Raw genomic sequence first — 14523 nt, forward strand, 5'->3', positions numbered from 1 at the left:
TTGATGAGAAGCCTCCCAACGGTGCGTCCCACCCCGGCTCTGTCTGTCTGTCTGTCTGTCAGGGTGATGCGTTCCATGACTCTGCTTGAAGGACCCTGCTGGTCTTTCTGCAGGGGGAGACCTCGGTGTCACTGTGACAGTGTAGGAGGAGGGAAAAAGTGCATTAAAAATATGACCCTCTGGAGGATTTTCCCTCAATGACAATCCGTGCAGAGTGACCTGTCGACGGCCGGACTTATTGTGAGACCCGAATATCAATAGGGAGGAGGGACCAACTACAGTGGTTGTCACCACAGAAGCTGCATAATGATGGCAGAGACCACCTTTTCAAATTATGCGAGCCCCAAAAAAAATCCATAAATCATTTTCCCACAGCTCAAAGGTAAAGGGCCTGGGTGTAAGTTCACTCAAAGGAGTCTCTGGAGGACTGGAATACTAAATCTGGAAAAAAAAAAGCAGAGTTGTTTCCTAACTTGCTGGTTCTTCTCCTTTAACCCTCTGCAAGATAGAGAATACGCTCATTTCCAAATTACAAAACACATTGAAAGCTGTCTGTAATAAAGGGGCTGCAAATATTTGTTTTTGTTCTTCAGTAGTTTAATCCAGGTCACCGTCCTCCCACAATGCTTTGCACCAGAGGGAAATATCAATACCTGTCTCTATGGTTGTTGTTTTTTTCAATGGGCTCACGGGATTCAGCAGCTTACGTTCCGCCCCTCTGTGCCTTTGAGAAAAGGACTTGAGTTTGAGGTTCACCGTGTGCCTTTTTTGATATCGCAGTGTTTTGTGACATTGATCTTTAACACGTGTGTTCAAGCCGTGTGGGTCTGCGTGACTTTGGTCACCTGTTGCAGCCTATTCTTCAAAAGCACGGTTTTTGGAATATCAAATGTTCGGAGGTCTCGAATTCTACACTTTACAGTGACATCACATTCTCTTTGTGGTGGCCTCTCCTCCTTAATGTCTCTATCCATCCTAATTAACGCACCTTCCCTTCAGGATACATCCCTCCACTCAGAGGGTCCAATTGCCGGAGATGGTCTAAGATGTGTGTGAAGGATTGGTCTATTACTGTACCGGGGGCTCAATGCGTACTCAGCACAGAGTGAGTCATAATCCATATTGTCCCTGATCTGAGATAATGAGCCACTGTTCCTCTGAGGGATCTTCTTCATGCTACTATATGCTTCAATGTATTGCAGCATGCAGGAGCAACATTCAAATTGTAAAAACTAAGATATTTTACTCGTGTTCATGTTGACTGTATCAATATGTTCTATTTGGGATATTGTCCATGAAAGTCTTGAATGAGTTCAAGACGGCTAGAGGAACCAGGTCCTGTAAAATGCTCGTATGTTTACCATTAAATGGTCAATTGTTTCTATTTTTATAAAAACCAAGACCTAAAATAAACACAAAACCAGCCAAACAATGTGAGTGTAGGCAAAAAACACTATATAGAATAGTGGCTATTTTCAATAATAATTATTTGAAATGTATGTGTGGGTTATATGGACAAGATTAATATCCTGATCAGCATCATGGCAAACCTTCCATAGCACAAATGCCTTATTATGCTATATGCTCAGGTCCTCCGCTTTACCTGTTTTAAGCTGCCCAATGATAAGCCTTCTTTGCATGCAAAAAGCAAATTATCAAATAATATTGAACTATTCCTTTCACATGGTTACTATCTTACTAGCTCATACAAAAATGCCCCGCAGGCTTTACACCACGGAGTGATCATTCCTCTTCTTCATCATCAATCAAGTCCAAAACCTCAAACCCTTTTCAAACATGTCCTGCTTTTACCAGCAGAAGACGAACTCGAGTATTTTGACAAACCGTCTCAAAGGACTTCTGTCTCCTATTTGTTAAAACTCGATCAGAAAGATGTTGCTCAAAACCGACCTGAGACGGTCTAATCGGCTGCCTTTAATCCATACTAATGCATCATATTGTATCAGTTCATCATTTGTTTTGTTTGTAAAATCAAAATAACCGTAGCTATTAGATAAATGTAGTTGAGTAAAACATAAAAAAAATATCTCTCTTTGAAATGTAGCGAAGCAAAAGTACAAAGTAGCATAAAATGGAAATACTTAAGTAAAGTACAGGTATCTGAGAGTTATACTTCAGTGTAGTACTTGAGTAGGTACTTTCCACCACGACAAACACGCAGCTAGTTGAAGCTGAAAAAATAACTTGAGATATTTGTTGTATTGTATGTTTTCATGGGAGTGTGAGTCCTGCTGAACCATTTGCATCCACTAACTTGTCCTCACTCTAAACAAAAACACTAAATAAACTTGAGGAAAGCTGCTCGTTATATAAATATTAAAATGCATTTGAGGGAAAGATTTTGTGCATGAGTAATTCAAAATGAATCGACCACACACACACACACACACACACACACACACACACACACACACACACACACACACACACGCTACGGTGCTCGGTTTGCAGCCGCTCTTCCCCACCTTAGAGTTCGTATTAAAGAGCGACACACACACATAATTAGCTTGGAAGTAGCTCTGTGGACATTAGTCAGAGGGCATCGGTGTGGGTGGATGGATGTGAATGGGTGGGTGGATGTGAATGGGTGGGTGGATGTGCCCTTTTACTTTGACATGATACAAGAAAGGTCCGTATAGCTCCACTGCAGGAAACACGTCACGGCAAAGGCACTGCGAGAAGACAGCGGAGAAAGGAAAGACGTAAAGCACGGCACCGTTGCTCTGTGTCTTCGTGGACAGAATAAAACCTTTAATGGTGGGCCGACAGAGAAACTCAATACACTGAAAGGGATCATTGTTCCGCCTCGGAAGCATGTCAAGAGCGCAACATCAACACCCACAATACTCAATAAAGACGATTTATCTCGTGAACCGCTGTCATTTGCTTCATAAGGTGATATCAACACATCGCTCTCAGGTCACCAATAATGTCGCTGCAGGATGGAGGCGACAAGCACCAGCATTCATCATTTGTCCGCCTAATGATGAGAGTATTAAAGGTCAGGTAAAAAAAATAAAAAATGCAAATATTGTGCTGTGTCCTCTCGCTGTGGAGAAACACTCAACTCTAATGAAAATATGTTCCAATTAATATGACTGCTGAGAGCCTCCGTGGGCTCCAAATACATTTATAAGAGTATTTTTTTTTTTTTTTGCATAAAGCTTTCAAATACCCCCTCCTGTAATGCACATTAGATGGACCTTTCCATTTTCGCAGAATGCTTGGATATCAACATTGCTGCTGTTCGTTTTTTTTTGTGTGTTTATCTGGAATACAGAGCATTAAAAGTTGTTGTGGTTTAGACGGAGCCGTGTCATGTGTTCTGCTCATATTTACCGTATTTGGACCTGAGTATCTGCAGTAGCATCAGAGGCTAGTGTTTACTATAAATGGACCGTCTGTTCACATCATGAAAAGCACAGTGAACTTAACCCACATGTTGGAATCCGCAGCCCGCAGGAGAACAAACCACCTCGGATTACAAGTCAAATGTTAACCGCTTGAGCCGTCGGCGAGAACGGCCCTGACGCAGAAGGTGTTGCTTTTCATAACAGGAATCCTCGTGAATCATCTTCTGGAAACTTTTTTTTTAAAATGCTTACATTTTAAATCCACTGGAAAGTTTATAACCAAGGTTGAAGGTCTGCCTTGGAAGAACACTGATCAACATTTTGCCTGCAGAAAGATTGTCATAGCTACATGTCAATGGACATAATCCCATCTGAGAAGAGACCGTCTCCAGTGCTCCAAATTCACAAAAACAATGTTTGTCCACATGTTTCTGTTGAAATTAGAAGGACAGGGACTGCGTCGAAGTGGCTGCTTGAGGTAGTCTAATTAGTAAACAAAAAAACCTGTGGAATATTAAGCTTGACTGCTTGTGTTTTGTACTTAGACACACAATTTCAGTGCAAAAAAGCTTGTCTGCATGTCACCCACTGACACCTTTCAAAGCGGGGGCGATATTTGAAAGCGTATGAAAGTTTGAGGAAGGCTGTGATCATGTTTTGCATAAAGTCATTTTTTCATCCTCATCATTTTTTGGTTCCCAGAAACGTTGACTTGATCCCCTACTTGATTGTCAATGTACGTGTGTAGACTGACAATCTCCAGACCCAGGCTACCTGTCACAGTTTATTGCAGCCTCCTCCCCCCAACCGAAAGATCAGGGTGTTAGTCACCTTCAAATGTATTAGGTTCAGTCAACCTTCTCTAATAACTTACATAATGAATAATCGTGATCACAACTGAGACGTCAGAGCTGCAAAACCATTGGGCTGATGACTTGAGACCTAGAAGAATAAAACTATTCCCCTTTGTACAGCACCAAAATGACCTTGTAGTCCCACACCTGGCATATTTAATCATAAATCATTTAATCCAGAGTTTGGCTGGAGTAAGAAAATAAATAAAGAGGAAGAATCAGGCCGTTCCTTTCCTTTTTGTTCAGCGTTTTTGAGGATTTACTGCAACTTCACACCACTAATGATACATTATTGATGATCCCAGAGCGTGTTTTCTTTTTTGCAAACACATTACACTGCAGCACCCCTTCTCTCCCTTTCATCCCCCTCCATCAGCCATCCTTTCATTCTCTCCAGATGAGAACACCAGCAGCACACTATCACTGTGACCTCTCACAGAGAGCAGACATTAAGCAAAACACGAGCACTCGTCGTGTGTTTTGTACACAACATGTCGTTGTAGTTGAACTTACGAGACGCCCTCTGAGTTTCACAATGAGGGTGAAAATACACATTTCAAAATGACCTACATTCGTTCTGCCAATAGAGAAACTACAATATGTTTCATGTGAAATTAATCTTGGGAATAGCGCCATTATTGTTGAAGAGGTTTGCTATTTCCGGATAGCCATGTGTATTCCACACAGATATGACGCCATCGGTCATAACGCCAGCGATTGGTCGGCGCAGCCACGAGGGGACGGCCCATCGCGTTCTGTCATTGGCTACGTATTTAAACCCCCTCGACCTGATTGGCCCGGATTCGTCGCTCAGCTATTGGCTGAATTTACGCAAACGACAATTTGAAAATCGGTGTTCACGAGAGCTGCACGGAGAAAGGAAGAGACGCAAAGTTTAGGACCTGTTTAAAAACAAAAGGTAAGAGCTCAGTGAAAGTTTTCCAGGAACTACATTTAAAGTTAATCTCGCTCACGCTTCATGTTTAGTTGTTTCATTATGATCTAACGGTAACAGCTGATTGTGTTGATTAAATGAAGCACAGCTGCGGTGACGTTACGTTGCTGCAGTTCAGGGAGTTAAAATAAAAAAAAAGCGTGTTTACTGTTTCATGCACATTGTTTAAATCTCCGAGCAAACTGATTCAATGTGAACTCTTGTATTTGGCAGAGAGAGAGTGTGTGTGTGTGTGTGTGTGTGTGTGTGTGTGTGTGTGCGCGCGCGCGCGCTATGTTGGACGGGGAGGACGGTGCCCAGCTGCAGTGCTGTGTGGCGGTGGAGCAGCTGAACGCCTCCGGTCAGGCCACCCGGAGGCAGGTCATCCGTAAAGCCTCTGTAATTCTGGGCCGGAATGAGTTCCAGGAGATTCTCCTGCGGGTCCACGACGGGAAAGTCCCGCAAACTTACCATCTCAAAGAATTCAAGCTTTTTACAAAGTTCGCCAGAGAAGGGAAGTGCACCGTCAAACTGCTCCCCGAAAACATCCAGGTGCTCATCTCCAACTGCCCCCCCGACCGGCTGAACCTCTTCCTCAAAACCCTGAGCATCAAACACCAGGCCCGGCTGAGCAGCAAGCCTATGACCGACCGAGAGAAGCTCAAAGCCGGTCTGCCCCGCAGCTTCGAGGCCATCAGCCCCCTGCAGCAGAAGGATATCCAGACTGTCAATGAGCTGAGGAGTAAAGTGGCGCCTAAAGGGCTGGTAGACCGCACTAATAGGACGACTGTAGCAGGACAGCAGGTCAAAAGGTCGAGAAGTGACACCGACTTCAGCCCAGTGAGTGGAAAACACACACACACACACACACACACACACACACACACACACACACACACACACACACACACACCTTGCCTTTGTTTTCCTTATCAAAGCCTGTTAATCTGCTGCAGACTACTGCCCCAACATGATCCCTCCTGCATCCATCATATACTCTCTGTCTTTTTGTGTCTAATCGGTTGATTGTTTCAGGTGAAATCCAACCCGAGCAAAAAGCCCATCCTGTCTCTGCCGTCACGGAAGCTGAACAAAGACCAGGCCGCTGTCCTCGCTGCCGTGCTCAGTGGCAAGAACGTCTTTTTCACCGGAAGTGCCGGTAAATATGTGGCAATAAATTAAAGCTACGCTTTCACTAAAAGTTGGTCATGACTAGGTGTCTACAAAGATATGCTTTATGATGCGTTCTGCAGAACTGTCTTACTGGATTATGTTATGCATTATTGATGCTGCTATTTAGTAAGTAAGCAGTTTGTCATTATCATTTCCGCAAGAGAATCTGGTGTAAATCTCCTTTTTTATGACACATTTCTGGAGTTTTTTTTCCCTCTGGTAATAAACAAATTGGAATTTTTTTTTTTTTTTTTTACATGTTTCCAGGTACAGGAAAGTCCTTCTTACTGAAGAGAATCATGGGATCTCTTCCTCCAAAAAGCACTTTTGCCACAGCCAGCACAGGAGTGGCAGCATGTCACATCGGAGGAACGACGTTACACAACTTTGCCGGTGAGACGTCGTGTCTCTGAGGAGACTTTAGACTTTTAAGAAAAACAAACGTGTCTCTGTGAAGAACACATGAGTGGTCAGAGATGCACGGGTTATTTTTTTTTTCCCCCCCGTCAACAAGTTACTGTATACAATATTGCATGTTATCCAAACGGTTAGTAGATTTGCATGTTGTCGTATTTCTGGTTCTGAATCTTTGATATAATGGAGGAGGCGGTGTCGGGTGTCTCGCCACATTAACAAATGTGTTTAATTAAATCTCACTCTACAGGAGAAGGTGTGATTTGAGTGTTTTTTATTGATTGATTTTATTGATTTGAACATCTGTTTTTTCCTCTCTCTCTCTTGTACTCATGCTCTCTCCAGGTATTGGCTCCGGCTCTGCCCCGCTGGAGCAGTGCATCGAGCTGGCCCAGAGGCCCGGGGTGCTGCAGCACTGGACCAGCTGTCGACACCTCATCATCGACGAGGTCTCCATGGTGGAGGCCCAGTTCTTTGATAAGCTCGAGGCAGTGGCGAGGTGAGACGACGGTCTAAGAAATCGCCTTGTGACGCTACAGTGTATCATAATGGGAATTACGTTTGCATATTTCTAGTAAAATATGAGATTTACATTGGTGTACGATATGTCGACTTGTTTCATATATTTTCTAAACCAAAAATTATGTTTTATACACAAAGCTTTCCTTTAAAGTATTTGATATTGTGTTTAGGATACTGTAGTAATGATACCAAGAAGCCCAAACCACAGAACTCAATTATACATCTGACTGATTTGATAATTCTTGACTTTTTTTTACACAATATACAAATATATGACTGGTCTCTGGTCGATATGACTCACTTCATTAAAGCTCTTTCAGACAGCTAGTGTTGGGTAAACACATACTAATTAAATTCAGTTTCCAAACACATTTTGCGGACTCTTCATATTTTACACACTCCTTTCAGAGACTTGAATCTCCTCTTCAATATCCGTTTCCATTATGTTCCTTTTCCTGTTTACTGACATCGTTAAAGTACGGTTATTTTTAACCGTGGCGATTATTAATTCCAATTAACTTTTTTTGTTACGATTCATGGTTCCAGTTAGAATAGATCAGTTTTATAGAAGCTCAGCAGTGCTCTGATTCGGTGCTATGTTAAGCAGCGATATTTAAGTTTTATCTATTTATATTCATCTTCAGTGACTGGCGTCTTCTCGCTGCACTCTTGTAGGTCGGTGAGAAGGTCCACGGAGCCGTTTGGGGGCATCCAGCTGATCATATGTGGCGACTTCCTCCAGCTGCCTCCGGTTTCTAAGGGAAAGGAAAAGGCCAGCTTCTGCTTCCAGGTCAGACCACCGGGGGTCTAAGAACGTCCCAGTTTTTTGTTTGTCATTGATTTAGTAAGCTGAAAGGATGGGTTAAATGCAGAGGTCAAATATCATGTATGCATGAATGCAACAATAAAAATATAGTTTACATTTGTTCCTTTCCAGAACATTTTAACCCGTCTATAATCTATTGTGATTAAATCCTCGCCTCGCTGCTTCACACTATGTGCTTACTTGCTGAAGAGCATTAATGCTCTAGTCTATAGCATATAATATGAGACATTTCTTCCCTCCTCCAGGCCAGGAGTTGGCGTAAGGTAATCCGGGTCAACATGGAGCTAATGGAAGTGCGGAGGCAAACTGACCAGTCCTTCATCTCCCTCCTGCAGGCAGTGAGGGTGGGCAGGTAACGTAATGGGCACTTTCCCCCCCACTAAGCAATTTAATTGCAGAAATGTGTTTTATTTTTATTTTTATGTACAGCTAATGTGAATCCAGTGCACACCCATTATGACTTAATGTGTTTACTTGCATTGCATAAATGCTTTTAGGGCAGTGACGGGTCTTTCAGGCATAGCATTTTCTAAAGGAAAAGTTGTCTTAATTGACACCATTCAGGGTGACTGAGGACGTCACCGCTAAACTGATGGACAGCGCCTACCATCGCATTGAGAGGGACGGCATACTAGCGACCAGGCTGTGCACGCACAAGGATGATGTGGAGCTCACAAACGAGAACAAACTCCAGCAGCTGCCAGGTCTGAAGTGTTGCTTTGTTTGGTTGAAATCCAAGTTAAAAATAGGCATTTAAAAAAAAAAAAAAAAAAAAATTTCCACAACATATTTTCAGTCTCCGACAAGTTATTTGCTGTATCCTGTACCAGTACACTTATTTATTTTGTTAGCGATAGCTGCATCAGGAAATTGGAAGGCGTGTGTTTTGACCCACTGTGGCAGCAGTTTAAAAGTTGTTACTTTCAGACAGTTTCCAACAACTAGATTCATGTTGATTTCTTTTGTTTTTGGTTTCATACTCCGATACCTTTTTTTTTTTTTAGGTTCTTTACATGACTGTTTGTTTTACGTTAATTCTAAGAAAATATAAGTTGCCTAATGTAGTGAATCTTTCCTTGTCCCTCAGGGTCTGCGCGTGTGTTTGAGGCGCTGGACAGCGACCCAGCTCTGGTGAAGACCATAGACGCTCACAGCCCCGTCGGCAGACTGATCCAGCTCAAAGTTGGAGCTCAGGTGTGTGGGTGTGTGTGTGTGTGTGTGTGTGTGTGTGTGTGTGTGTGCGCGCGCGCGCAACATCGCACTTTTCTTATGCGTTGACCGTACTGCGCTCAGTTTGAGCGAAGACACACTGTCTGAAATGTAACGCTTGTTCTTTTGAAGGTCATGCTGACTAAGAACCTGGATGTTGCTCGAGGTCTGGTGAACGGAGCGCGAGGGGTCGTGGCGGCTTTTGAGTCTGGAAAACATGGTCGGTATTTGAGTTATTATTGTCTTGAAATATGTTCTCAGAATGTATTGATGTTGTTGTAATAACATGAACGCTTAGTGGCAAGAGAAGTGCATAGGATTACTTTAAGGAATAGTCACTGGAGGATATTTCAAAGGAGAAGAACTTATGGTTTGTCATGTTGTATCAGCGGTTTAAGGCGGAAACGAGATGGCAAATGCCCTGAACGAAAATACAGATAAAGTCTTGTCGGTAATAACAGCGGTGGTAGATTCTCATCCCTCCATGCACTGACTCGTTCCCCGCAGGACTCCCACGTGTGCGTTTCCTGTGCGGTGCCACGGAGGTGCTGAAGCCTGAGCGCTGGGTGTTCAAGTCGGGCGGTGGGATCCACCTGAGTCGACAGCAGCTGCCACTCAAACTGGCCTGGGCCATCTCCATCCACAAGAGCCAGGTGAGAACGGGTTCAGCCACATGGTGATCTGACTACAGCTCTCACACCAATGCTCTGTGTGCGTTTCTCTTGAATGCTAACTCGCATGACGAATGGCTTCAATTCAAGAATTCAATTAGCTATTTAGCCAATTAGCCAATTAGCCATAATTTTTCTTTTTTATTGCCTCTAGATGGCTAGAAATGGCTTCGGGTTTAATTGCAGTGTTTTGTACAGACATTCGTGATCCACAGAGGATACACCCTACATGTTTTAGGTCCCCTAACTTTTTTTTCTAGCGCCTCCAGCAGGCCAGAGTTTTCACTTGTATATCTTACGGGATGTATTGGCACAACATTTTTAGAGCTGACAATTTTTGGTTCCCAGATGATGAAATGAAAGATGAGTGAGAACAGGCACAGTAATGCTATTTGACGCGGGAAATTGCTAGAGGCCTGGTCAGACTGTCTCTGCACACCAACCCACTATTAAGGCTTCCCACAGGCTGCAACGATGTAATCACAACCACTCGGCTGCCTCGCCGCCATCAGTCCGAGGTCAGCAACGTGACCTCGGACTGATGTTGGCTAGAGAGGGAAAGGCTTCCTGTAGGTAATGGAGTTCATTGGTCATGACCAATGTTTGATCTACAGCAGGGGAGCTAAAGCATGCGGAAATAATAAGGAAATCCCACACCTGCAGCCCTTCAGAGGAAATGAGTGGACATAAAAGAATAAATTGGGTTGGACAATTGCTTTTCTGACCTGCTGTGTCTTTTTTGTTTTCAGGGGATGACGCTCGACTGTGTGGAAATCTCTCTAGCTCGGGTGTTTGAGAGCGGTCAGGCCTACGTGGCCTTGTCTCGGGCTCGGAGCCTGGAGGGTTTGCGGGTGATGGACTTTGACCCCCGTGTGGTCAGGGCCGATCCAGACGTTTTGGTCTTCTACAAGAAACTGAGGAGAGAGAGGCTGCTCATGCAGGTGAATGCAGCGCTTTTCCTCGTCTCATTGTCCTAACCTATGGACAGCGTTGATTGATGACTCGGCTTTTCATGAAATTCAGTTACAGTTCAACCATGACGTGTTGAATACAAACAATTACTGTAGGATCATAAAAAAAACACAATGGAGACGTCACACCAGGATGCATCGTCTCTCACACACTACTCGGTCTTGTGTCCTCTTCCCTCTGCAGGCCTCCATGGATGACTTTCTTCGCTACAGCAACAAAGAAAACTCTTGTTGAGAATCTGCATCTGCTGCGACATTATGCACCGTGTGCGTGAATTATCTGCATGTTACCAGCCTCTTGTGACAATTTAGATTTTCTTAAATTAAAGCAACCACAGACATCTACAGTCCGTCTACCTCATGGTTTGTTTTTGCAGCACTTGAAGTCACACTGCCACCTTCTGGTCATTTCGAGCTTATTTTTATTCCTTTTTTTTAATTTATTATGTATTCCAATAAAGTTTTAGTCAACATGTATCTCTCTGTGGATCATTGTTTTGTTGTAGAGCGTGTGCCCGACCATTACTTACACTTACCTAAAATATCTTTTTGTTCTTAGCTCTGATATTATTAAAGGTGAGAATCGACGGATGAATGGCAGGCTCTTTATTACGACGTCTCGTGGGATTCATTTGTTTCATTGGCTTGTTTGGCCATAATGGGCTTTATATGATGACTCCTCACCCCTGTCCGATTCCACCGTCACACACACACACACACACACACACACACACACACACACACACACACACACACACACACACACACACACACACACACACACACACACACACACACACACACACACACCTCAACACACACCAACACACACACACACCTCAACACACACCAACACACACACACACACACCTCAACACACACCAACACACACACACCTCAACACACACACCTCAACACACACACACACACACACCTCAACACACACACACACACACACACACACACACACACACACACACACACACACACACACACACACACACACACACACACTTCTGCACCTCAACACACACACACACACACACACACACACACACTTCTGCACCTCAACACACACACACACACACACACACACACACACTTCTGCACCTCAACACACACACAACACACACACTTCTGCACCTCAACACACACACAACACACACACTTCTGCACCTCAACACACACACAACACACACTTCAACACACACACACACTTCTGCACCTCAACACACACACACACTTCTGCACCTCAAAACACACACTCACCGGATAACTTAAAATACAAAAGAAAAGAACCTCCCCAACCTGAGTTGGTTGATGTACAGGTTTGCTGTAAGAGGCAGCAAACCTGCAGGGCATCATTGTTCTGATACCATATTATCTAATACTGCATGTATTAGTAGTATTGTATTTATCTCCCCGTATCATGAGACTATTTTAAAAGTGAGAAGGCTATAGTTTAACTTTTCTTTGAAAGCCTTGCTAAACACTTTTAGGACTTCTGTATCAAACAATTCATGCAATATTTTGTCCCATATTGCCCAACAGTGTCCTGACTGACAGTGTCTCCTGTATCAAACCCACAACCAAAGACTTCATAGATTGTGCCCTGAGTCAACAGTCAGGCCATCAGAGTAATCAAGTGTTCCAGTGATGCAACTCAGACACGCTGGATACCAAAGAAAACATTTATTTAAGTCGGAACAATGAATCCATGGCCGAACCTGAGTAGAGATATGCATTTCCAGAGAAGCACGTTTTGCTTTTGAACTGACTGGTGAGAATGATCTGAGCCCTTCTTTGATGCTCTCATTTAACAGACTGCTTCTGACCCCCATCTACACAAGTATGCACTGTATACAGAAAGTGTGGTGTGTGTGTGTATTTAGGTCAGGAACCCAAGGAACTTATTTTACATTAATACACAGGAGAACAACAACAACAGAGGAGGAATCTTGAGTGTTAAATTGATTTGTGGAGCTGGGCGGGAAGGTCATTTCACGTTATGGAACAGCTTGTGTGCCACCTATGAAAAGAGAGAGGAGAACATGATCAGCATCTCTAGTGGAAGAAAAACATACACAAATGAGCTCTTTCAAAAAAAAAAAAAAAAAAAAAAAAATCCAGTCACATGCAGTCTGGTTTCTCATAAGCCATCTGGGCACTGAAAGGGAATTTCGGATTTTTCCTCTACTTCCATCCTCCGTTTGTGCCTCACTCTCACTCACACACACACACACACACACACACACACACACACACACACACACACACACACACACACACACACACTTACACAATGATCCCGTGCATGCAGGAAGTCAAACAGTTCTTCTGTGCATTCTTCAGCGGTGCTGGATTTGGAGCCAACTCGGGCTTCACAGGTCTCCAGATGCTGCCTGTAGTGCACACAGTGATCAGTCTGCTCACACTTGGCTCGTATCGTGTCTAGAGGATCCTGGTGGGGAACAAATGGATACATCGTGGAAAATGGAGTCAAAAGTATACTTAAAGTATCGAGAGTAAATTACACAGAACTGTACACTAACGTGAATGAAACTATTGGATTGATGCGTTGATGTCTTCACTACTTTAATGTTGCTACAGGCAAAGATGGGGCTGATTTAATTACTTTATATACTGATGGGTAGCTTGTGAACGTCCCTTGGGGCTCAATTAAGTTATCTAATCCTGCCTATAATATACTACAATTTATTCATCTATTATAATGTATTGATATTAATCTGCAAAGTAACTAAAACAAACCAGATAAATATAGTGAAAACTTTGAGTGGCAAGTGAGTGTTTCTGGGAGTCAAAGAATATTCCTCAGATCTATGAAGAACAAAACTTACCACCATGTCTTCTTCTTCCTCCTCCTCCTCCTCTTCCTCCTCTGCTTCTTCTGCTTCTTCTTCAGCTGGCGCATCTTCCTCCTAGTCAAGGACATTAATAAAAAATAAAAAAAGGACATTTATTTAGTTTGGGCTGTATTACAACTAACGTCTAACCCACAAATAATAACGCCACTGGTGTTGCAACCAGAGAGTTACCGTGAACCAATCACCGTAAAGCAGAGCAAGAAACCCTCTAAAAAAACGATACCTCACGCGCGGTTTGTGTTACAATTTAAGCTCCGTCTACGTTTCACATCTACACGTTTTCAAAAGGAGTTGACACCGAACTCGTTACACCGACAAACTGACCAGAGTCACCGCGCTGAGTTGGGTAACGTAACATGGCCAAACACACACACACACATACACACATACAAAAAGCGACTAAAAATACAAATACATCGGTCTTTTTTTCAGTACCTCCTCGTCGGGGTCGTCGCACGTGAGCATCTTCCTCTCAAAAACCATGATTACGGCACTGAAATTCTCCACAAAAAAAAACCCGGCAGAGGACAGAGATCCCAGTACGTCAGCCGCACCGCTGTTCGTCGAGGACGTGAGGTCGTTCAGACGGAAGAAGCGAAGGGAAGCGTCACCGGATGTTTCCTCAGAACATTTCCTATTGGTTAAAAGCGGTTACTGGAGTTCCTCTGGTCCAATCATTGACCGGTTTGT

General features: G+C 43.5%; 2 protein-coding genes across 2 annotated transcripts; one reads left to right on the forward strand and one right to left on the reverse strand.

Annotated features, from left to right (window-relative positions):
• Positions 1-5032: 5032 nt before the first annotated feature.
• On the forward strand, positions 5033-11425 carry pif1 (PIF1 5'-to-3' DNA helicase homolog (S. cerevisiae)). Its single transcript, XM_068702634.1, has 13 exons — positions 5033-5147; positions 5397-6002; positions 6198-6321; positions 6603-6728; positions 7095-7248; positions 7947-8061; positions 8343-8449; positions 8662-8801; positions 9185-9291; positions 9439-9526; positions 9814-9959; positions 10727-10918; positions 11133-11425. The coding sequence occupies exons 2-13, from the start codon at positions 5457-5459 to the stop codon at positions 11181-11183; spliced, it is 1896 nt and encodes a 631-aa protein (XP_068558735.1). The 5' UTR covers positions 5033-5147; positions 5397-5456; the 3' UTR covers positions 11184-11425.
• A 1200-nt stretch (positions 11426-12625) lies between these two features.
• LOC137866603 (cytochrome b-c1 complex subunit 6, mitochondrial-like) lies at positions 12626-14416 on the reverse strand. Its single transcript, XM_068702613.1, has 4 exons — positions 14269-14416; positions 13807-13887; positions 13248-13409; positions 12626-12977 (listed from the first exon to the last, which is right to left on the reverse strand). The coding sequence occupies exons 1-4, from the start codon at positions 14314-14316 to the stop codon at positions 12945-12947; spliced, it is 324 nt and encodes a 107-aa protein (XP_068558714.1). The 5' UTR covers positions 14317-14416; the 3' UTR covers positions 12626-12944.
• Between the last annotated feature and the right edge of the window lie 107 nt (positions 14417-14523).

This window comes from Cebidichthys violaceus, unplaced genomic scaffold, assembly GCF_023349555.1.
Source record: "Cebidichthys violaceus isolate CVI_PGR_0920_01 unplaced genomic scaffold, fCebVio1.0.p SCAF_87, whole genome shotgun sequence".
Lineage (NCBI taxonomy): Eukaryota > Metazoa > Chordata > Actinopteri > Perciformes > Stichaeidae > Cebidichthys > Cebidichthys violaceus.

Bases quoted from the DNA above. Each gene is read 5' to 3' on its own strand.
- pif1 (XM_068702634.1), top strand. From the start codon at position 5,457: ATGTTGGACGGGGAGGACGGTGCCCAGCTGCAGTGCTGTGTGGCGGTG. The intron at 6,729-7,094 runs GTGAGACGTCGT...TGCTCTCTCCAG, and splicing joins GACGTTACACAACTTTGCCG to GTATTGGCTCCGGCTCTGCC. The intron at 9,292-9,438 runs GTGTGTGGGTGT...GTTCTTTTGAAG, and splicing joins AGCTCAAAGTTGGAGCTCAG to GTCATGCTGACTAAGAACCT.
- LOC137866603 (XM_068702613.1), bottom strand. From the start codon at position 14,316: ATGGTTTTTGAGAGGAAGATGCTCACGTGCGACGACCCCGACGAGGAG. The intron at 13,410-13,806 runs GTAAGTTTTGTT...GTTCCCCACCAG, and splicing joins AGGAAGAAGAAGACATGGTG to GATCCTCTAGACACGATACG. The intron at 12,978-13,247 runs GTAAGTGTGTGT...CTCTTTTCATAG, and splicing joins TGCATGCACGGGATCATTGT to GTGGCACACAAGCTGTTCCA.